Source organism: Panulirus ornatus, chromosome 23 (genome assembly GCF_036320965.1).
Source record: "Panulirus ornatus isolate Po-2019 chromosome 23, ASM3632096v1, whole genome shotgun sequence".
Lineage (NCBI taxonomy): Eukaryota > Metazoa > Arthropoda > Malacostraca > Decapoda > Palinuridae > Panulirus > Panulirus ornatus.
The window spans coordinates 2,822,437-2,845,615 of record NC_092246.1 but is presented as its reverse complement, the minus strand read 5'-3'; the positions used below and the strand labels follow the sequence as shown (position 1 = coordinate 2,845,615).

Sequence of the window (23,179 nt, the reverse complement as noted above, 5' to 3'; positions counted from 1 at the left end):
ATCAGTCATTATTAACCCCGAGCGTAGAAATATTCCTCGTCAGGAGTTTAGATGATTCACATCATCATCTTTAATCGTCAGTCTTAATGCGACCTTATGTATATTTTCCTCCACACATCTGCTGGTCAGACTCCCAATTGAGGAATGTGATGTTGATGAGGTGTAGTTCCAGCGAAAGCATTATGTTAATGAAGAGATGACTAGATCGTATATTACCTCTTAATAAATAAGCTAATATTTTACGTGCTCTCGCCATTGCCATCTCTTAGCCGCTGACAGCATGAAGTTATTTCGCAGTAAATTCTGAAGGTTAAGCCTTGGGTCGGGATGTGTTTTGTCGCCAAACGTAGGCTGTAAAACCACTGGAGTACGTATGGCAGTCAGTCGGAGGTTCTCTGTTAAACGCTTTGAGTACGATGACACGATCCTTTATCATGCGATGAAACATACTTGAGCACGACGGAACGACCCAAGCTTGAGCACGTCGGAACGACCCAAGCTTGAGCACGAAGGAACAACCACTGAGCATGAAGGAACGACCCTTGAGCACGAAGGAACGACCCTTGAGCACGAAGGAACGACCCTTGAACACGACGGAACGACCTTCGAGTATGGCGGTCTGGTCTTTGACCTGACATTTGAGAATCAGGTCAGACACCAGGCCATCATGCCCATTAGCCGTGGCGTCGTGCTCAAAGGTCTTACCGTCGCGTTCAAGGGTCGTCCCGCCGGTCTCAAAGGCTTAATAGCCATCCAGTAGTTCACGGCCATTAAGTCCGACGAGTCGCAAACGCACGTAGTGGCATAACTAACCATTACTTCGCCTCGAGTGAGATGTTCGGCTCCGCCAGATTACCTGTGGAATTTTATCCGTTTGTCAATGATTTATTGTGAGTATATGTCTGGGTGCGGAAACCAAGCGGAGGTGTTGTCGAACTGATGACTTGGTGACGGCGCGGCGGTGGAGGGTGGGGAGGAGCAGTGGCTGGCGGTACACCGGGTCTCTTAATGGTGATTTATGGTGTGTTTGTGTTTCTTGTGTGGTGTTTGTGAAGCAGACTGTTGACGAACATGTGAGGGTGCCGCCCCTCGTGGAGAGAGAGAGAGAGAGAGAGAGAGAGAGAGAGAGAGAGAGAGAGAGAGAGAGAGAGAGAGAGAGAGAGACAGAGAGAGAGAGAGACAGACAGACAGACAGAGAAGGCGCACCGTTCTCCCTTGATGTATGTTAAATAGTTCCATGTTTTAACTTCATCGCAGGATATTGTTCATGCTGAATTCCTCCCCGTGCATTGTGCGCTGATGGGGAGTGTGTGCTTTCTTCTGTGGAGACTTGTGACATGCATAGTCATGTGATATTCTGTCTAAAGACGATGACAGTATAGGAATGCGTCCCGTGCATGGTATTATTATCTCGATGACATTTTTGTCATTGTCCCTCGACTTTGCCAACACAGCTACAGGTGGTGCCACATTTGGCAAGAAGGTGGGAAAGCCGGCAGTTCAGCTCGCCTTTGAATATATATCTCTCTCTCTTTCTCGTGTTCTCCCAGGGTAAGACGCGTTCTTCTGACGCACACAGAAGAACAAGTGAGCCTGTTCTCTGGCCTTAGTTCTCCGTCTCATGTACTTGATAATGCGACAAGACACAGACCAAGGTACATATGTAGTAAAACTGGATTTTCATCATTGTAATTGACTCTTTTTGTGTAAAATGTTTTGAATCACTTGGAAAGTAACGAACTGATGTTTCAGTCCATAAGATTTGTCGAAATCTGTAGCTGCTCTAATCACGAGAGACGCTGAGTATTCTGGGGGTAATTTCTTAAGCCTGATTTTGACCAGTCACTCGACACAAGGCATGAGATGTCTCTGCACTGTAAAGACCCGACACAACAATAAGACCCTTGAGCACAACAGCACGACGACCTTTAATCCGACTTTTAAGGTCAAGTAGATAGCCAGACCGCCATACTCAAGACGTAGTACCGTTGTGCTCATTTGGGTTGAACTTATGAGAGTAGGTCGATAATCTTCGGTCGATGTCGATCATGTTATTTAGTGATCCGTCGACGTTAAATGTAGTTGGTATTTGGTATGGCTTCCTTTAAGATGTATGCGAAATGGTAAATACATACGTGAGGGTTTAGTACTGCCAGGAAACGAGATGCGTTGGGGCGATAGTGAAGTACCTGGCTGGAGTAGTGTTTGGGCATTTACGGTATACCTGATAATTCATACAACCACAGGCCCCTTTTATGGAGATGCTGCGGTTTCAGCGCCGCGCTACAATCAGTAGCAGGGGAACGATGGAGTGCAACTGCCTCAGAGCCAATACGTCCTTACGAGACTGTACTTTCTTTGGGCAAAGGACAACAAATCACTCGATGTCACCAGAGGCAGGCGGGGCCTACTGAACGCTAGTGTGTTTAATGTACGCTTGGATTTCCTCCCTTACAATAAACTAAGTAGATTTAGGACGCGATCTTTTCGTGTTTGTGTCACGAGTCATCGATCAACAATAATCTTTACGACAGATTGAGTCAGTTCCATAAATCTTACAGTATCACTCCATCTAAAATTATCCAATACAATACTGCCTTCAGAGGACGCCTCCCCTGGCAAGCAGTTTGACAGATTACTCACACTTGCCTGCCTTTAGCCAACACCACCTGCCCTTCACTGCCTTTGACAGCACACACACACACACACACACACACACACACACACACACACACACACAAGCACGTGCCAAAGCAGCTAATTCCGGAAGGATTTGTACGGCGCCTCCTGCTCCTCCTCCCCTCCTGAGCCCAGTGCGGATGGTACTGGAATCATGGGTTCCTTGATGCCTGCTGGAAAGGGTCACGACGCAAACATCTAAACAACGCACAGACAGTCTGTCGCGAACTGTTTCAACGGAGCAAACTGCTGTTAGGGGCAGCTTATCAACGGAACCTTAGACCTTGTTGAAACACCTTCCAGGAACAGTTGTTCACGAAGAACTGGAACATCTGCCAGAGCGGAGCCTCGGGCAACGTAAAAGTACCTTCCAAAAATCGGTGGTTTCGAGACCTTGGTCCGCGCCGGCTTGTACCAGAAGCACCTGACGCCACAGCCTTGTACTGCACACACACACACACACACACACACACCTGCCTCTTACCTAATATCGGAACTTTGGAAGGGCGTACGTACATACACCTGCCAGATGTGACTGCAGTGATCCGGCGCATACTCAAGCTCCTCCAGCACTTGCCAAAAACGCAGCTGATCCCGGAACATGTGCTGCTGCCCACACCCACAGCAGTGACAGCTGACATTAGACCTCTAGGCCGCAAGAACGTATGCCAAAAAAAAAAAAATCTGACCCCGGACTCTTGGCCTTAACAAAAATATATCTACTAAAAAAAAACAACTGATTCTAGAGACCTGGACTGCTCACATATCTGGCAGGAACAAGTGACCGCATGATTTCAACACACACACACACACACACACACACACACACACACACCAGAAGCAGTTGATCTTTAGAGCGTTCGCTTCACCTGTCGAGAGCGAGCTATCCCTATGAGTTCTATCAATCACGCTCCTGTCGAGACACCTGTGACCAGGCTGAGGGGGTCGGCTCTGCCATGCTGGCTGATCCCGGGAAATGAATTACTGCCGATGATGTTTATTATCCGTGACGTAACTGATGGTTAAGAATAATCAGGGAGATTATCTAGGAAGGTGAGGGGTTCAGGGAGACCAGGCGGAGTACCTGGTGAGGCAAGGGATCCAGGGGGAATCAGGGAGAGTACCTTGGCGGGAGGCAAGGGGTCAGGGAGATCAGGGAGAGTACCTGGGTAGGCGAGGTTTTTCGTTGCCCTGATGGAACAGGTGCTCCGGAAGGGTGGGTGGGGCGTGGTGGGGACGGACCATCCTTAACGTGATGAAGGAGGTGCCTGGAGTCCTGCCGGGATTCCTACACCGCCGGTACTCTATCATGTAGCGTGTCCCAGGGGACAGGCGGCGGCGAGGAGAGGACGCCGGAGTGCTTGGGAGATAGATGGATAAGCTGTTGAAGGTGATGTCTCGCTATTACTTACCGCCGCTAGTGATGTTCTGAGTGATTGGTGGCGGTGGTCGGGATGTTCGCGGTCGTCCAACCACTCCCCCCGCTTCCTACGTGCCAGCTTTGTGGCCTTACTTCCCATATATACTCGGCGGACGTCACGGCATCCCACCGCACACACACACACACACACACACACACACACACACACATCCACGCCTACACACACACACACCGAACCATAGGACTTGTCGCACCCCGTCGTGTGTACCCTGACGTATGATTTTTGGCTGTGCACTGTAAACCTGAACCATACATTTTCCTGTATCTTGCGTTCAGTTTAGCACCCCACCCTGTACCTCGACGCTGGCGCCACGCCTAGTACCATGTAGGACGATACGTGGTGGTGAAGGGGAGCCAGGACGGTACGTGGTGGTGAAGGGCAAGGAGGACGTACGTGGTGGGGAAAACTGATGCATGTGGCACTGAGAGATGATGGCTGGTGTCAGGCATATCTGTGAGCATGATGGCGTGGCGGTGAGCATGATGGCGTGGTGGTGAGCATGATGGCGCGGTGGTGAGCATGATGGGCGTGGTGAGGTCCCAGAAAAACTTCATCTCATCCTGTGATCACCAACGCTTGTAGCACTGTCAGGGCGTATTGCCTCAGTGAGTGGGGCAGTTTGTAGCACTGCAACACCCAGGAGGTTGCCTAAAACACTGTTTAAGCATTAGACCGTCGATGACTGGTAACTGGCAACACTTCCTGGGTGGCTAATAGACTGGTAACTTGCAGCGCTTCCTGGGTGGCTAATAGTACTCTGTGTGTTACCTTCAACACTTCATTAGAGGTTTCCGACACTACCCGGACCTGGATGATCCTCTTGTTGACGAAGGCACTGCCAACTGAATCTTTTAGTTCGGTCTTGTGGGAGACAAAGTACCTTGCGGGCGACACGTATATAATTTGGACGTCTCCAACCGCACCGTGGGTAAGTGACGACGTTATAAACAGGCGTCAGAACTGCATGACGCGCTCTCGTCCGTCACAAGTTACCACCGCAGTGTAACAGACGGTTCCCACTTCATCACTCGTTGTTTTGCACCTCCTCCTTCCCCACCAGACGGGGGAGTCAGCACAGGAGTCTGCCGTTGAAGGCCCCGTGTCTACGGGTCTTCCCCAAGATGATGACGACTCGTCTCCTGTTTTGTAAATCTGATGTTATCAGTCGGAGGGACTTGGATTAATTCGTGGCTTACTTGATGGACGATCTGGAGGCTAGCACCAGGCCTTCTATTGGAAGAGGCGAACCGTAATTATAGGCCATGAGAACTCTAAGATATATAGTATTAGACTTACCCCATGGGCCTGTTGCTCCGCCGTTGCCGCGCCCCTGGCCTTACACCCCCAGCTCTAGTGGACTACAAATTAGCCCTGATAAGTCGTGTGGCGTAGGCTGTGAGGGAGGAACACACTCATCGAGTTGATGTGGAGTTAAGCATGATGAGGCTCTTGTTTATGTTGGAGTTGCCACATTGTCGTCACGCCGTTAGGTCGGGATATTGGCGTTCCCACACTCCTCGTTACGACGACTGGTTTGTTCGTGCTGGAGTTCCCCACACGCGGTGTGGTGAAGAGAAACGTTGTCATGGAGTTACCAACACGTGTTAGGGTGGGCTGGACGGTCAGTCTGCAGTTGCGAATCTGTATAGAGCAAGGGAGGCCGTTTTTACACGAGTTGCCTTGTATGGTATGGCGACGAAACTTTTTGTTGAAGACGCCACACACATTGTATGTCGAGGGGACGGGTTCAGATTGAAGTTGTCGGGTTCAGCATGGTGAGGGAGCTGTTTATAGCATGGCAAAATGGCCGTGGTATAGCTAGGGGAATGTTTTTGTTGGTATATACTGGAGTTGCCATGCATGATCTACGAGTGTGGAGGGTCGGACTGTGTTCAGAGTAACCCCCTAATCCGATAAAGGCTGGGGCATGTAGCTCTGCCTCACACGACGCCGTAGTGGCCCTGCAGGTTTCAGAGGTCATGCGGGGAATGGCCTTGAAGAAACTTTTTCTGCCCGTCCACACGCGGTAAAGGACGAGACACAAGAAAATGAGACATTGCTTCAGGACAAATTGTTCAACAAGATATAGATGTCAAATATAGGTATTACTCTCAAGGGAAGAGATATCTAAAACGAAAAATCTGTGGTGAATATTAGCGCCTTGAGCTCAAGGGTACGAAACCCGAGCTCTACGATACGATCCTTGGGTACACCCGATCTTTGGCCTTTGAACAGAGCCTTGAGGGTCGAGTCGAACGCTAGGTCATCATACCGATGGGTTGTAGCGTCGTTCTGAGGGATCGTATCGTCATGCTTTAGTATCGGATAGTAGTGCTCAAGGGTCATACCGTCGTGCTCGAGGGTCGCACCGTCGTGCTCAAGAGTCGTACCATCGTGCTCAGTGATCATACTTTCGTGCTCAAGGAGCGTACCGTCATGGTCAAGGGTCGTCTCGTCGTGCTCAAGGATCGTACCGTCGTACTCGAGGGTCGCATCGTCGTGCTCAAGGGTCGTACCGTCGAGCTGACGGGGACTCAGATTACAATCAGTATCATGTTTACTGTAATGACGCTGCCTGAAGGCCAGGACGTCGCCGCTGGTGTGGGCGATCCTCACGTATCTTAATCCCCCGACGTGAAGTGATGATGGGGGGGTACCACACACCACACCTCCTGCAGAAGGCTCCTGGCGGCGGCAGTGGCGCTACCGATGGAGGTGGTCGGTGTTTAGTGCCCCCGATGAGCGCCCCTCGTTGGTGTTAACCTCCGCCGATAAGCCATTCGCGGCTGGTAATGGTAGTTATAACATCTTTATGGTTGTTAAGATAAGAGACCCCGAACTGGTGGTATGCGCGGCTGTGCGATGCCGGGTTGTGGGACCCATACCTGTCTGCTCTCGTCTCTGTACCTTTCGCACCCTCGCCACCACACACTTACCTGTCCATAACTGTCGCACCCTTCACCGCAAGACCTGCGTCTTCCCATCCTTAACCCCCATGGCCCTTCGAATGTCTCATTATATGCAGTTCCTTATTAAGCAAGCTGTAATCTTCGACAGCGGGAACCATAGGAACCACAGCCGCCACAGACCGCCCCCAGGAGGGTCCACGATTCTGGCGGTGAGGAGATTCCCTCAGCTCGGTCCGTGCGGCCGGACAGCCACGCACAGAGCCACAGAGACGCCCAGCTGCATTTCCTAACAGAGCTGGTGGCAGAAATGTACACAAAGGCTTCCCCCCCCCACACACACACACATACACGGGAGTCAGACACGCTCAAACAGACATAGAAGTCGAGGTCGCTGCTCACTAAGCAGCCGTACAGATGAGGATTATGTCGTCATACATTATATTCGTGGATAACACATGATAAGCCAGAAACCTGCATGCATATGTGTTGTGTACCCTTTGTCCAAAGCCACTGTGCGATGAAGGTTGCGATCAGAATACGGAGTACGCAGTAAGGTAGAGGGAGGGGGCGATTACTGCTTGGCGTGGGCTTAATCGGTGGTGTGCGCTGTGAAGAATCGACTGTAAAGGGTTACTTCGTGGGCTCCGTGCTGCGCGCATTTGCATGCTGTCCTCGCGTAATTGAATTTTAATCCGTAGAGGCGATTAACAGTGCTTTGCTTTGTGGTCGAGTAGCGGCCAGTAGCAGCGACTGTTCCCCTGAGACGGCGGTATAACGACCCTTTGAGCACGACGGGACGACCACTCGCCACAGCGGTACGACCCTTAGTGCACCATCTTACGGCCGTTCAGTTTGATGGCCTGGCTTTCGTCCTGATGTCTTAAAAGTCTGGTCAGAGGCTAGGGCGTCGTATCCAAGGGTCGCATCGCCGTACCCATCGGGTTGATGAGTGGTTTAGACGCGTCGCCGTGGTTGCGATGCTGGCCTTCACACAGCCGGTTCCTTTTATGTCTTCCTCATTTCTTCTCTTACGTCTCGACCCTCCCTCTTCCTGTCCTGGCTTTTCTTCCTAGACCGTGTCACATTTTTCCTTCCCATTCCCCCGCCCTTCATCCCTCTCTACCAGTACCTCTCCTTTCTCTTGCCACCCATCTACTTTCAACCTCGATATCTCCTTCTCTCTACCCCGTTCCGCCTCATCTCTGACCTTCCCCTCCGTCTTTCTGTACATTCACCCACTACATTTCCACATCACTGATTGTGCCCCCTCCCTCTCTTCCCCCAGCACCTCCCACCCGGCGACCTCCCAGGGTGCTCTGTTCACCTGTCATCCGTAAATGGCCCACCCTATGACTATCCTACTTGAGGTGGAGCCGGCTCGTATGTTACCCTCTAAATCATCATTATCAATTAGGACTCGTATGGTGCCACGGCGTTCGGTCTCTCCAGCCATATTTGTCACGAACGGACCCGCCACCGTCCGTGCTACTGCCCGACGGGGTCCGGTAATTCACTTCTTTTATTGCTCTTTACGAGAGCGGGTATGGAAATTTCTGCGGGCCACCGTGCGAGGAGGGGGACGGCTCTGCTGACGCTAACTCCAGGTCTCGTCTGTACGGTAACCTGAGAGAAAGAGAAAGACAGACGCTGCTCCTCCGGTGGCATCTCTCTCTCTCTCTCTCTCTCTCTCTCTCTCTCTCTCTCTCTCTCTCTCTCTCTCTCTCTCTCTCTCTCTCTCTCTCTCAGTGAGTATGTAATCTTTGCGACACAAAAAAATGGGGGTTGATGGACCTTTCCCGTTCGGCCCTCACGTCTGCCTTATCGCAAAAGAGACTGATCATTGCAGTCAGTCACCTCCCAGACGCACCTCCGCTAACGACGCCTGCCCGCAGCGGGGAGAACCTCCCGACAAAAGTTTCTTCACGGGCGTCAGAGGGTTATCATAACTCTTCCTGCGCGTCAGAGGTGTTATCGTAACTCTTCCTGCGCGTCAGAGGTGTTATCGTAAGTCAACCCTGAAAGCAGAGTTCCTGTAGGCATTTTTTCATCTTAAAAGCTGGAAATGCACTTGAATCAGACGGAATTAACCTGCGGAACCCTTATTATACAAGAGTGTCCGAGAATGATGTCACAAATAGCCAACACATTCATAAAAGTGACTCAAAGTGGCCATTTGAATGCATCGCTGCGTCTCGTCTGGACCAGGTCGAGTGTAGCGCCGCGGAGGACCCCTTCCAAATGCATTTATGGTCCCGCTGGATGTTTTCTGAGAATGACTCGTGTGACCTATACGATGGCTATAGGGAAATACTAAACAGATTTTCAGGTCACAGAATATACGTCGATATGACCATATGACTTGTAGTATTGACAAAGAGAGCCTTTGTAATAGCACCGTATGATAGCGCTTTTAAGACGTTAAATACGTGTGTGTGTGTGTGTGTGTGTGTGTGTGTGTGTGTGTGTGTGTGTGTGTGTGTGTGCGTGTGTGTGAGGCTAGTGAAGCTGTGGAGAATCTCTCTCAGAGGAGATTAACTCGGTACCAGGAGACTGCACAGTAGGTAAATATGTGTCCAAATAAAGGGAGTATAAAGGATGTAAAGGCAAGACTGTTAACAGTTGTCGTATACGTGAATGTGATACAGGAGCGTTACGATGTTCATGTTATTAGAAGCAACGGAGAGATGTACATGAGCGGCTTCTTGCAACAGTGGAGAGAAACTTTTGGCCGGCAGCGTCTCCTCTTCAGCTCACAATTACTTCTCCCGAGACACTTGACTCCTGAACTGACCACCATTTATTTGCTCTTTATTACCTCTTAGGGTAATTCCAGAAGACCACCCGCATGTCTGGTGTCGTCACAGCAAACTTTCCTCATTCGTTTTTCCTTTTACGAAATAGAAAGATTTTGGTGGTACAGAGAATATCTTTCAAGGGATAGAAAGAGTTGAACTGATCAGAATACCAATTCGGGATACTTGGTACGTCTCCCTCATACCTGTTGGGTGGGGGACGGGTTGAGAGAGAGAGAGAGAGAGAGGGGGGGGGGGGGAGGAGTGGGCCCTCGACAGCAAGAACTCGGTCGGTGAAGGTGGAATGTTCTGAGTAGTGAATAAGGGAGACGCATTCCCTTTCACTCGACCCACGAGTGGTTAGATCATTACAAAAAATGATACGACTTATACATAGTTCGTTGGTATGTTAGTAGCGCCAGCACACACGTCGCCTTGCTTCTTCCTTGAGGTTAGAACCACAGGGTGAAGATAAGGACGACCTCCCTCCTGGTGAGTGGTCACCGTTGAACCTCAGGGGCGGCTCTCTCAACCCGACGCTACCCTGGCTGAAGGCTTCGACCTCTACATCCACCACAGCTCCAGGTTCATGAAGTTCCCTCCGGCAGTAGGACCGTTCTCCATGAAGGCAAATTGTCTTTCAGCCATCAGATGTAAAGGAAGAAAAAAAAAAAAAACCTCGGCTTATCTGTCATAATCTACCTGAGATTCGTCGTGAATATGCTAATATGCTTTCGACTTGTGAATCAAGAGTGTTCCAAGACGGCGCTGGCCAACCTCGCTAACGTGAACACCGACAGCGCCTGCAGCAGCAGCAGCAGCAGCGCCGCCCGTGAGGGAAGTATTCACTAATGGTCTGCATTGTGGAGGTCTTCGGCCGGCACTCATGGGTGATAACCTTATTTAGGCCAGGTTGGAGGCTGTCGATAATAGGTTTTAGATCACCTCCTCAGAGGGACGGTGGTCCCGTGTGACGGGCGTTCCGCTAATTTTCTGGCATTTTCCGTTGATAAATAAAAAACGTGTCTCGCATGTGTGGCGGAGGAGCACGGACGCCTGATGTAGCTGTCATGTTGCTTACGTTGTTCAGAGATTGTGAGGCTGGACACCTATATTGTCGGGTGAAAGGGAGGGTCTCTGTGATAGGAGATTTAGGGAATGTATACATATTTCAGTTTTGCCGTTGATGTTATGTGTGTCATTATGTATGTATATGTATGTATCGTGTGTGTGTGTGTGTGTGTGTGTGTGTGTGTGTGTGTGTGTGTGTGTGTGTGTGTGTGAGATTTGCCTGGACCACCATGAACACTTCTCTCCAGTTTTCCAGGAGGAACTGGAATCATGAGGTGTCGTCTCTTCCTCTGTCTCTCGCTGGACGAGAGAGCCATGGACGGATGATCTTGGCTCACACTATATACCTCTGACGACACAAAGGCCGATTTTTTTTTCCTTACATGTTAACAAAAGAGATTTCAACACTGGGTGATGTGGTCACCCACCTCCCCCATGGGTTAGTCCCAGGGGGGCATGAGAGGCTCTCTCCTCTGTACAGTTCTTGCAGTCGAGGTGCTGCCTTGAGGTAGCCAGTGTGAGGGTCAGGTCTCCGTGTACTTGCATCAGGACCTGTTTACAACACTGATCTTCTCCAGTTTTTTTTTTTCCAGAATATCATCTGTCTTTCTCTATCTCTCTTCTTGACTCTTAGATCTTCCTGCGCTGCGCCCTAGCCCTGCCCTATGGCAAGATTTTTCCTCCTAGGTAATCGACTGGGAGTTAGTAGGTACTCCCTCGTGAAGGGTGGGCGAGGTGAGTGCATTCCTTCGCTCGGTCCACAGGTGTCCTCTCACAGTCATTCGCATCATCATCGCTGAAACACGACGTAAAACCTTTTTGTCTTGCAAGGAAGGTAAACTTTTTATTGTAAGGTCAAAGGTTAGTGTTAGGTGGTGACCTTTTTTTTTAACCCCTTCCTCGGCCACATGACTGCAGATGACCACAACCTCCCTCCCCTCCTCCTCCTCCTTCTTCAGGGAGGTGCTCCATTATACATGCAAGGCAAATCCTCCTGCAGGTTGGCTGGAGGCCCGCGGGTGCGGTAGGGTTGCGGGGGTAAGTGGTTAATTGTTTTCAAACAACGCGAATTAGCATCTGTCGATTCTATAATAGTCGTCCAGTCGTGACGCGCACAAGGTACGCCCACAGTACTGCCCTACACCCAGGGTACTGTCACACACTCAGGATACTGTCACACACCCAGGATTCCGTCACACACCCAGTATACCGTCACACACCCAGTATACCGTCACACGCCCAGTATACCGTCACACACCCAGAATACCGTCACACACCCAGTATACCGTCACACACCCAGTATACCGTCACACACCCAGTATACCGTCACACACCCAGGATACTGTCACACACCCAGGATACCGTCACACACCCAGTATACCGTCACACGCCCAGTATACCGTCACACACCCAGGATACTGTCACACACCCAGTATACCACTGTACACCCTCGGTACCGCTGTACACCTTAAGGTGCCGTGGATGACGTCTAATACCAGGCCTTTAGGTCATTATTGTTGATGTTCTCCCACCAGCCAACCACAGTCTGGTTGATCTCCCGGCAACCACCCGCAGTGTGGTTGATCTAGCCGCCACCCACAGTACAGTACAAAGTCTGGTTGATGTTCTGCCATCAACCACCCATTGTCTGGTATATGGTCTACCATCAACTACCCACAGTATGGTTGAGCTTCGTGACCCACTAGCTCGTTACCTTTGAGCTGCTCCGTGACGTGGACCTCTCGGTCAATAACACTTCCCTTCTCATGTGTGTTCATACGTCCTCTATACAACGTTCCCACTGTCTCGTGATGGTCCGTTTTCCAAGAACGTTTGTAGTGGTATATCCTGTTAGAACGTTATTTACGTTTTCAGAGAATATTCCGACAACATCTACTCTGCTGGTCCGTTCGGTAGGATCTTCCCGGTGTTTGTTGGGTCTTTGTTTTATTCCGATTTACTGGAAGCACGTCATTATGTTGTTATATCGAAAGATGTCGGAATATATAGGAGGGTTGCCACATACCTCGCATGCGATTCGGCTGGAGGCATGGAGTCAAGCTGACCTCTCTAAATAGTGTAAATGCTTCTTTAAACGTTTTGTCTAGGTTTTTGTACTTGTTTTTGACGTATTTCAACTGGATGCAAAGAGTTTCTCCAAGATTGCGTAGCAGACATTAAGGTCATGTGGTGAAGTAATGGAGTCTCTTGTCAAAGAGGGGGTGCACCGTCTCTTGCCTAGAAAGGGGATGCACCGTCTCTTGTCCAGAAGAGGGAGAGCACCGTCTCTTCCTAAGGAAAAGGGAACTCAGTCTCTCGCCATGGAAAATCTGCGGCCTCTCCTACCCACCTCTCAGTACTGACAAACATCACAGCTGTGTGGCTCCTGACTCACATAGATCTCTCTCTACTTGTTCAGGTCTCCTTAGGGAAAATTACTTTGTTTTTCTTGTGATAGGGAGAGAGAGAGATATAGGATGGAGGCTGTGGGTGGATGGCAGTGAGGAGGAGGAGGAGGAGGAGGAAAGACCAGCCGGGAGGCAGACTTAGGACGACAGACCGTCACAACAGAGGACGGTAAACACACAGAGTTATCCCCTGTCTTTACCTGCGACACTGGGGAGTGTTGTGGGGCTGTGCCTGATTACGGCCACGCCAGGCCTCACTGTAAACATCCTCTCTCGCCACAGGTTCCGTAATGCTCCAGCTTTCTTCCAGGATTCTTCACGTTTTCTTCCTCTTTTTTTCCAGGAGAAGGAGGGGGAACTAAAACGCCTCAAGATTGACTGAGACAGTTTCTTTTGTGGAAAGCACACATGGAGATGCTCAGTTAGGGTGAGGACCGGATGTGGGTTGTTGGGTTGGACGGTCAGTTGGGGGGAAGAAAGAGACAGGATAGATGTTTATGCACTTAGAGATGGCAGCAGGAGAGATAGCCGTGCACACGCGGGTAGTAGAGGCGAAAGAGGGACGGTGCACTGCGTATACTGTGGACTGGTAGGCACGGCTGACGAGCGGACCGCATCAATGTCACTGCGGAGCAGAGTCCCATGATGGCAGTGAAAGCTTGGGACAGAGGATGGGTTGGTGGTGGCTGGGACGTAGGCTCCATCGCCCGTAATGATAGGGTCGGCCGCTGGTGGTGGCTGGGGCGGTAGGCTCCGTCCTCTGTAATAAGAGGGCCCTTCCCTTGCTGGGCCATAGCAGGAAACGTTGCTAGGAGGCGAGCTGTTGCTAGAGGGAGAGGGTGACAGTCGTTGGTTGAGGTGTTGCTATGGAAAAACGTGAGACGTGGAGGCGCAAGCTACAGAAACCCAAAGTTTTCTTCTTCCTCTGGTGCGCGTGTTCCTCGACTGGAAGCACAAGTCTTAAAGAACACGTAGCGACGCGGGTTAACTTAGTTTTCATGATATGCAAAAGAGGTTTCCTGGGCGGTTACTGCCTTAGCATAATCCAAAGAGCCTTATTTAGAGCCTCCTCCCTCACAGTGTCTCGTGTGACCTTACCTCCTCCCCCACAGTGTCTCGTGTGACCTAATCATATCCCTCACAGTGTCTCGTGTGACCTAACCTCCTCCCTCACAGTGTCTCGTGTGACCTAACCTCCTCCCTCACAGTGTCTCGTGTGACCTTACCTCCTCCCTCACAGTGTCTCTTGTGACCTAACCTCCTCCCTCACAGTGTCTCGTGTGACCTAACCTCCTCCCTCACAGTGTCTCGTGTGACCTTACCTCCTCCCTCACAGTGTCTCGTGTGACCTTACCTCCTCCCTCACAGTGTCTCGTGTGACCCTTATTTTTTCGCCATGCTGTGTGGCTGATTGTTAGGTTACCTTTCATGTTCCGTTAGATGACTTTCTAGAGTTTCTAACATGTTTGGTGTGATAAGTCATGTTCAAGAACAGACCAGTCTCTAGAATATAGAGTCTAGATCGTCTGTATAGCTTTTTGAATTTGTCAGACCGTCTTGTTCTTAATCTCACAGTGACTTTCGAAATCGACTAAACAGCTTTTCACGTCCTTTTGAACTGCCTTCAAAGTAATCAGGGGGCCGTTTAAGTCATCTAAGATATTGTTCTGGGTATTCTAAGAAAATCCATTTTTTTTGCATTTTTCTTTTTTTACCCTTTCAATATAATGATGATCTTTGGTGTATGTGTGTGTGTGTGTGTGTGTGTGTGATGGCTGGCGTCTTAGGGGAATCTCCTGGGCCCGGCTGCCGCTCATGGCACATATGCAAATACCCTCTCTCCCAGAAGCGATCAAAAACCGCTCATGTTATTGTTACAAGCAGTGTGTGGGCGCGCGACGCGAATACGATGACTCCTGGTCACACAGCATGAAGGTAAAAGTTGATGGAGATGATTACGTATTTGCATATTAATATCCGGTGGAAGGGCTTGCGTGAGGCGCCCACCTGTGTGAGAGCGAAATGAAGGATGCACGTAGGATTAATATGTGGACGGATCACAGTGGCACAAGATGGTAGGTTTTGTGATTTCGTAATGGTGTTTAAGGGAGGAGTGCTGTTTGGTGATTTAACCCCGACATCGCTGAGTGTCCAGAGGGGAAGGAGGAGGAGAAGGAGAGGGTGAGGAGAGGGTGAGGGTAGGAAGAAGGAGAGGGTAGGCCTGAGAAAGACGATGGAGAAAGGAAAGTATGACAGGGGGTCTTCGTTGGCCACTGGATCTCGATGCACAGACTTTGAGAAACGTGCGTTGGTGTCTGTCTGTGCGAATGGCTGGTCTCGTCATAATCTGCATGTATTGATGGATGATGAATAGCACTGTTGACCGTAAACCCGCCTTTTGACACAAGCATCTTTCGATGAATGAAACGGAAAAGTAAAATCCATCCGTCCTTCGAGGCTTGACTGACAGAGTAGGGGAAGTAGTTTCAGGAACAGACGATGTACACTCCATATATCATATATGATATACAGAGAACAGAGCCTACCATCCAGAGCCGAGCCCCGCAGACTCTCTCTTGTGCTTCCTACATTTAACATTACGAATCTATATAACACATCATCGTTCATTATAGGCTGGCCTGTAAGGCCATTACCACTAATTAACCCGGGAACTGTGGTCCCCTCCCCAGGGGGAAAGGGACAAACCACCCCTTCTTACCCTCCCCCCTGGGGCGCCGTCCCCTAGGAGAGGAGGGGGTGGGTAAAAAGTTAACTTAACTCGTCACACTGGATCACCACCTACCGTTCTCTAGGTTTCCCCCTCAAAGTTAGGCACTACCGTGTCTCCTCCCCACAGTGAATGACGCAATCACACCTCCGAGGAAACTTTAACAGCGTGCTAACTATCTGTCTGACAATCACAACGGCAATTAAGGAGCAAACGAGCGTTCCGAAACTCGAACTACTACCACAGGGGTCTGAGGTCAGAGGAGCTTAATATAGCAACTCTTTAGGTTCATTCACGAAAACTTCACTGGGCTGCGAATCAGAGATAACGTCATCCCAGCAAAAAAGAAAAAGTATCCACTGGTGTCCAGACGAGGACGGTACGCGCCATGGCTAGGATGGTCTAACCTGTGATCTGACCCGAGAGGTTTAGATGAAGCCAGACCATCACACCCAAGGGCCGCGCCTTCGTGCTCCAGGATCGTGCCTTCGTGCTCCAGGATCGTGCTTTCGTGTTCCAGGATCGCGCCTTCGTGCTCTAGGATCGTGCTTTCGTGTTCCAGGATCGTGCCTTCGTGCTCCAGGATCGTGCTTTCGTGTTCCAGGATCGCGCCTTCGTGTTCCAGGATCGTGCTTTCGTGTTCCAGGATCGTGCCGTCGTGCTCCAGGATCGTCCTTTCGTGTTCCAGGATCGCACCTTCGTGCTCCAGGATCGTGCTTTCGTGTTCCAGGATCGTGCCTTCGTGCTCCAGGATCGTCCTTTCGTGTTCCAGGATCGCGCCTTCGTGTTCCAGGATCGTGCTTTCGTACTCCAGGATCGTGCTTTCGTGTTCCAGGATCGTGCCTTCGTGCTCCAGGATCGTGCTTTCGTGTTCCAGGATCGTGCCTTCGTGCTCCAGGATCGTCCTTTCGTGTTCCAGGATCGCACCTTCGTACTCCAGGATCGTGCTTTCGTGTTCCAGGATCGTGCCTTCGTGCTCAAGGATCGTGCCTTCGTGCTCAAGGATCGTGCTTTCTTGCTCCAGGATCGTGCCTTCGTGCTCAAGGATCGTGCTTTCTTGCTCCAGGATCGTGCCTTCGTGCTCCAGGATCGTACCTTCGTGCTCCAGGATCGTCCTCTCGTGTTCCAGGATCGCACCTTCGTGCTCCAGGGTCGTGCTTTCGTGTTCCAGGATCGCGCCTTCGTGTTCCAGGATCGCACCTTCGTGCTCCAGGGTCGTGCTTTCGTGTTCCAGGATCGTGCCTTCGTGTTCCAGGATCGTGCCTTCGTGCTCCAGGATCGTACCTTCGTGCTCTAGGATCGTGCCTTCGTGTTCCAGGATCGTGCTTTCGTGCTCCAGGATCGTACCTTCATGCTCAAGGGCCGCACCTTCGTGTTCAAGGGCCATTCCGCCGTGACCAGTGGGTCAAGCAAACGGCTGTTTACACACAGAGCGTTACCTAATAATGGGGAAGAACTGGGCGAGTGTCGCTCCTCTGGCAGGGGCGGGAACCTCCCATTCATGCCTCGCGAAGGATGCCTGAAAAAAATGTTCCTCTGGCAGCCTGAGCGAGAGGTCCATTCACAAAGCTCTCGCCACGACCGGGCGGGCGCGGGGGGGCGCGTGCGCGGGCTAGGCGTGGGTGGACGTCGTGTATAAGACAGAAGCGTCAGGTCAGCTGCACATGGTGTTAACTCCGCGGGTCCATCCTTGTCATCCAACCCTTGTCAGTCCAGGCCATTCGCCTCAACCACTCCCACCACCACCACCACCAGCAGCAGCTCTGTACCGTCACTACAATTCTTACTGTACCATCGGCTGTACCACTTAGCCACCACCTGCATCATGCCGTAGACTGCCACTGCTCACACCTGTAGTACACCATCGCCATCACCACAATACCTGTGGCAACACCACCAGCAACACACACACACACACACACACACACACACACACACACACACACACACACACACACACACACACACACACACACACACACAAACCACTTCTGTTGTCACTACCAACACCACATTTCCACATGACCTGAGCGACAGGGAACTCCCGGTCACTGTTGCTCCTGACCACCTCAAACCCCCGATCAGGTGTGCCACACCACCACCACCACACAGCAAGTAACCTTTGCCCCAGTTCACCACACACACCAAGAGCTCCTTTCTACGGAGCACTGAAGTCCCCTCTTTGCCTAGCTGGTGGCACCCAGGCACATATCCTCCTACCTCCCCTCCCGGCACCCACGCCTGACCCCCCGACCCTGGCACCTTCACACCCGCGCCTGTGCCTCAAGAGCTCAGGACGCCCGCCGGCACTCACGAAGAAGGCAACGCCCCCTTCTGTAGCTCCCTGGATATACAGTTCACTGCCGAAGGAGCACTCGCCGTCGCCTCAAGGTTGAATTTTGTTCTGTCTTTTTCATGTTCTGTGAGAGGAAATGGGTAACGTTTTGAGTTTGGGTTTTCTCTTGAAAGGAAAATTGTGAACGCGTGTCTTACTCCTGATGGTAAGAGCTGCCGTGATTTGATTTGTATTCCGATAAACTTTAGATATGAGAAAATTTGTTGTAGGTAGGGTTATCCTGCCAGAGGTTGTAGCGAGGTAGAGAAAGAAAGAGTACTTTTAGAGATGTTTTCCTTCATTCTGGCTACGACGGCTGATAGAAAACGTAGGTAGTCCACGTGGGTGTCTGCTGAGGCGGGAATATGGTTGCTTGGTTGGATGTTTGTGTTTTGCTCACGTCCATAGACTGCCATTAAGGGCGTCAGCGTTAAATATTAACTACTAGTCGAAAAAATTTGAATACCTTCTTCAGGAGTTCAAGGTAATCCTAAGATCATAAACGTTCGCTCTCACACACAACTAGAGTGTACTGCCCCTTACCTAGTTTTCGGTGTGAGTAAAATATGCGTTCGAATTTATGGAGAGGATATGCTTAAATGTCGTCCTTGTTTTCTCAAAAGTAATTTCTTGGTCTAAAAGTGTTTCGTGCTTTTATGAATAAACACAGTGATATTTTGATGGAGAAGTGTTCAATCGCTAGTCGTATTTTTTTTTTTTTACTTAATACGTCCCTGTATGAGACTTATATATCACGCGTGTTTTGGTACATAAATCAGATCCTATATTTGTCCTTCCGTTCCGCATGATAACTGTATTAACGACTCTTAACTGTGGTTCTTATAGTATTTAAAATCAATGAAAATTTAAGACGATTATCCTCACTGATGATTTCTTTTTCTTTATTATTTACTTCGAGTCTTGTAAGAGGTACAGGAGGAGAGGAATGGAAATACGGTCAAAGAGAGCAGCGAGGAGGAGTGTTTCCCTGGGTGGCTACCTGCTATTTTCTCATTCTAATGCGACACGTATGGCAGGGTGAGGAGCCACTTAGAACAGAAGCCACGAAACTAGTGACCGTGGAAGAATGCTAGTGGTCTGGCTTAAACTAAACCCACGAGACGAGTTCCAAGGGATGTGACTCACTGTATGAACCTCACTGTACGAGCCCCACGGGGTGTGTCTCGCTATAGGAATCTCACTGTACGAGTCCCACTGAATGTCTCACTATACGAATCTCACAAGACGAGTCCCACTGAATGTCTCACTATACGAATCTCACAAGACGAGTCCCACTGAATGTCTCACTATACGAATCTCACTGTACGAGTCCCACTGAATGTCTCACTATACGAATCTCACAAGACGAGTCCCACTGAATGTCTCACTATACGAATCTCACTGTACGAGTCCCACTGAATGTCTCACAATACGAATCTCACAAGACGAGGTTTTTGTTCTACTCGTGTTCCTCTGAACTCGTACCACTGAACGAGTGCCACTAGCAGACCTTTGCCTCCATCGTGCGGCGACACAGTACCGCCACTTTTCTTCCATGTTTCCTTATAGTTGTCAGTCAGACACATGTACTAGACGTGTTTACCTGCCTGTCCACCAGAGGTCTGTCCACAGCATGCCTCCGGAGGACTTGGCCAAAGTTAATTGTTGTCTGTGTTTACATCAGGGCTGTGGTATCATTGTGGTTCGAGTGAGGGTGGGAATTAAGGCCACTGGAGAGTTAAAAGAGAGGGAAGGATGATACTAAAGCGATACAGAGATAACGGGAAGGAAGAATGTTAGTGGTGTCATAGTGGAGAGAAGGAAGGAGGGTACTGGTGTCAGAGAGGGAAGCATTTGCTCTTGTCAATCGCTGTCTGTTCTCAACTTCGAAAACTTCCCTCTCACCTTCCACGTAAATTATAAATCCAGCTTCCATTGTTTTAAGTGCATCTTAGTTCCGTGTTGACCTTCCTTGTGAGGAAGCATGGTCTAGCTTTGCTATGGTGTACTGTAAAACGAAGAATCTTAATATTTTATACGGTACGTAAACAAATAAGCCCGTTTTCCATGAATATGGGGGGACTGAGCTACGTAGCCGATACCTGTGCGGCCCTTCAATTTGTGCCAGGTCGGTCGGTCAAGTTAGAGTCATAAAGGATGTTATTGAGACAACACAGCAAGCTCTGAGGTAGTATTGGCTATTAAGGAAACATTAGTGTTGTATATATATATATATATATATATATATATATATATATATATATATATATATATATATATATATATATATATATATATATTTTTTTTTTTTTTTTTTTTTCATACTATTCGCTATTTCCCGCGTTAACGAGGTAGCGTTAAGAGCAGAGGACTGAGCCTTTGAGGGAATATCACTTGGCCTCCTTCTCTGTTCCTTCTTTTGGAAAATTAAAAACGAGAGGGGAGGATTTCCAGCCTCCCGCTCCCTCCCCTTTCAGTCGCCTTCTACGACCACCCCAGTATTTTGTCTACAAGTTTGTATACATCTTTAAAACATTTAGATTCATTTTTTTTTCTGTGTTAAATTCAAGGACGGGGATTACTCTTTTTATCTATCATGATGAATAAACTATAATGTCCTGTTGTTTACGTGTTGATTAACTTTGTGTTCTCCTCCCGTTATTCGGCAGGGCACCCCAAGAGCCTGTTGTGATCCGGAGGCAGCAACGAGAGGGTGGCGCGACGACCCGTATATTCACGCACGACCTCCCTCTCCACCACCACCACCACCACCACTACCACCACCACCACCATCTACACCACCAACGGGGCCAACGCCATGGGACAGTAGAGATCTTTCACCAACATGCAACTTAGGAACACCATGATTCTAGTGTTGGTGAGTATTGCATGATAAGTCTAACCATGGGGAGTTCAAGTGGTTTTAGTGAGGTTTAGTAACTCATGACTCTTGTGCAGGTGAGTAATGTAGGATACACGTGTTAGTGATGAGTACTGGTGAGTAATGTATGATACACGTGTTAGTGGTGAGTACTGGTGAGTAATGTATGATACACGTGCTAGTGGGTATTGGTGAGTAATGTATGATACACGTGTTCAGTAAGAAATGTAGGATCTGTATACTGGTGAACAGACCACGAGTTTCTTATTTTCCAGTAGCCGACATGACGAGAGAGAGAGAGAGAGAGAGAGAGAGAGAGAGAGAGAGAGAGAGAGAGAGAGAGAGAGAGAGAGAGAGAGAGAGAATTGGGAATTGATTTGAGTCCCTCAGGTTTTTGTAGTCTAGAGACACACGATTAAACAGAAGCCAGTGTCCATTGCAAGTGGAAACATTGATCCAATATGTATTATCGGATAAACTGTGTGTGTGTGTGTGTGTGTGTGTGTGAGTGTGAGTGTGTGTGTGTGTGTGTGAGTGTGTGTGATGACTGTACGGTGAGGGATTTCTACACGTGGGGCCCACATCTCTTGAACATTTTCTATCATACCGGGAGAGACTTTCACACTTGTCTTCACGTGTGTGTGTGTGTGTGTGTGTGTGTGTGTGTGTGTGTGTGTGTGTGTGTGTGTGTGTGCCGACCAAACAGAACCAGGGAAAGGTGTGGTTAATTAGCGACCATGGTGTTTGCCCCACTAAACGCCCTCCAACTTTTTTTTTGGGGGGGTGGGGGCTTCAAGTGTCTCCCTTAGGAAGTTACTTTCATTAATGGGCCCCTCCCACTCCTGTCCCTCTCCCTGAGGGGCTACTCACCCCTCTCCCATATCCTCCCTTCCCCTAAAGGGGCCTCCCCTTCATCCCCACGCCCAGACTCAAGCCTACACCGTTCTTATGTGAACTCGGGCCTTACACGAACAGGGACATGCACACGTACCCCTTACACGTGTAAGCTGTAGAAACCTGTGCGTGAGAGGGACTAGAGGGTTGGCATCGTCCCTAACCTTTCGCCAGTCTCACATTTGAAGAGTAAAGGAGACACAGGTCGTATGCTAGCGTACATAAGCGCAGGATTCAAATAAATGTATAACAAGATACTCAGCGAACTGTTCACTTCCCACTCAAGGCCAAGACTACCATGTGCTTCTCCAAGTTTAGTCATTGCACCTAAAGATGCGCAGAGATGATCGATGAGGGCAACAAAGGCGGTACCAGGATTAAGAGAGCTAAGCTACAGGGATAGAACGGAGGCCCTGAATTTGCCCTTCATGGAAGAGAGAAGAGTGAGAGGTGACCTGATCATGACCTTTAACTTTTCAAACTAGATTGACGACGTATACAGAGAACAATTCTTTGAAACATGTGTGAAATAAAACAAAATGAAGACACAGAATGAAGTTAAACAAGAAACTTGTAAAAAAAAGATGTGAAGAAGTACTTCAACTGTTTACGAGTTCAGGACGATTGAAATTAACTGATAGAGAACGTGGTAAATGCAGGCAGCATACAGCAGTTTTAAAGATTTTATAGCAGCAAATGTGCAAGAGATGGGGTGCGACCAGTGAAAAACTCTCTTCCCTTTCATAGTTAAGTGATAAATTCTCTCTCTCTCTCTCTCTCTCTCTCTCTCTCTCTCTCTCTCTCTCTCTCTCTCTCTCTCTCTCTCTCTCTCTCTCTCTCTCTCTCCCTCTCAAGCACGTCCTCATACCACCTCCCCTTCCCCTGCACCCACGCACACACCCAAACGCGCGTCTATTTACGCGCATACACACGTACAAACACTCAGCGAGACGCCCCTCCCTCCTACCACGTGTTCCACGATTTCCGGGTAGAGCAGAATGGGGGAGTGATAAAGAAAAGAAAATCATATCCGGGTTGAG

The 23,179-nt window shown here is 49.5% G+C and overlaps 1 protein-coding gene across 4 annotated transcripts in view; it reads left to right on the top strand.

The window, feature by feature from the left end:
- Positions 1 to 23,179, top strand: part of LOC139756716 (uncharacterized) — a 507,212-nt gene that overhangs the window by 468,737 nt on the left and 15,296 nt on the right. For all 4 annotated transcript variants that reach the window (XM_071676399.1, XM_071676398.1, XM_071676401.1 and 1 more), the window contains one exon: positions 21,034 to 21,242. In XM_071676399.1, coding sequence (XP_071532500.1) covers positions 21,210 to 21,242 — 33 coding nt within the window. In that variant the 5' untranslated portion in view covers positions 21,034 to 21,209. The remainder of the gene's footprint in view (positions 1 to 21,033; positions 21,243 to 23,179) is intronic.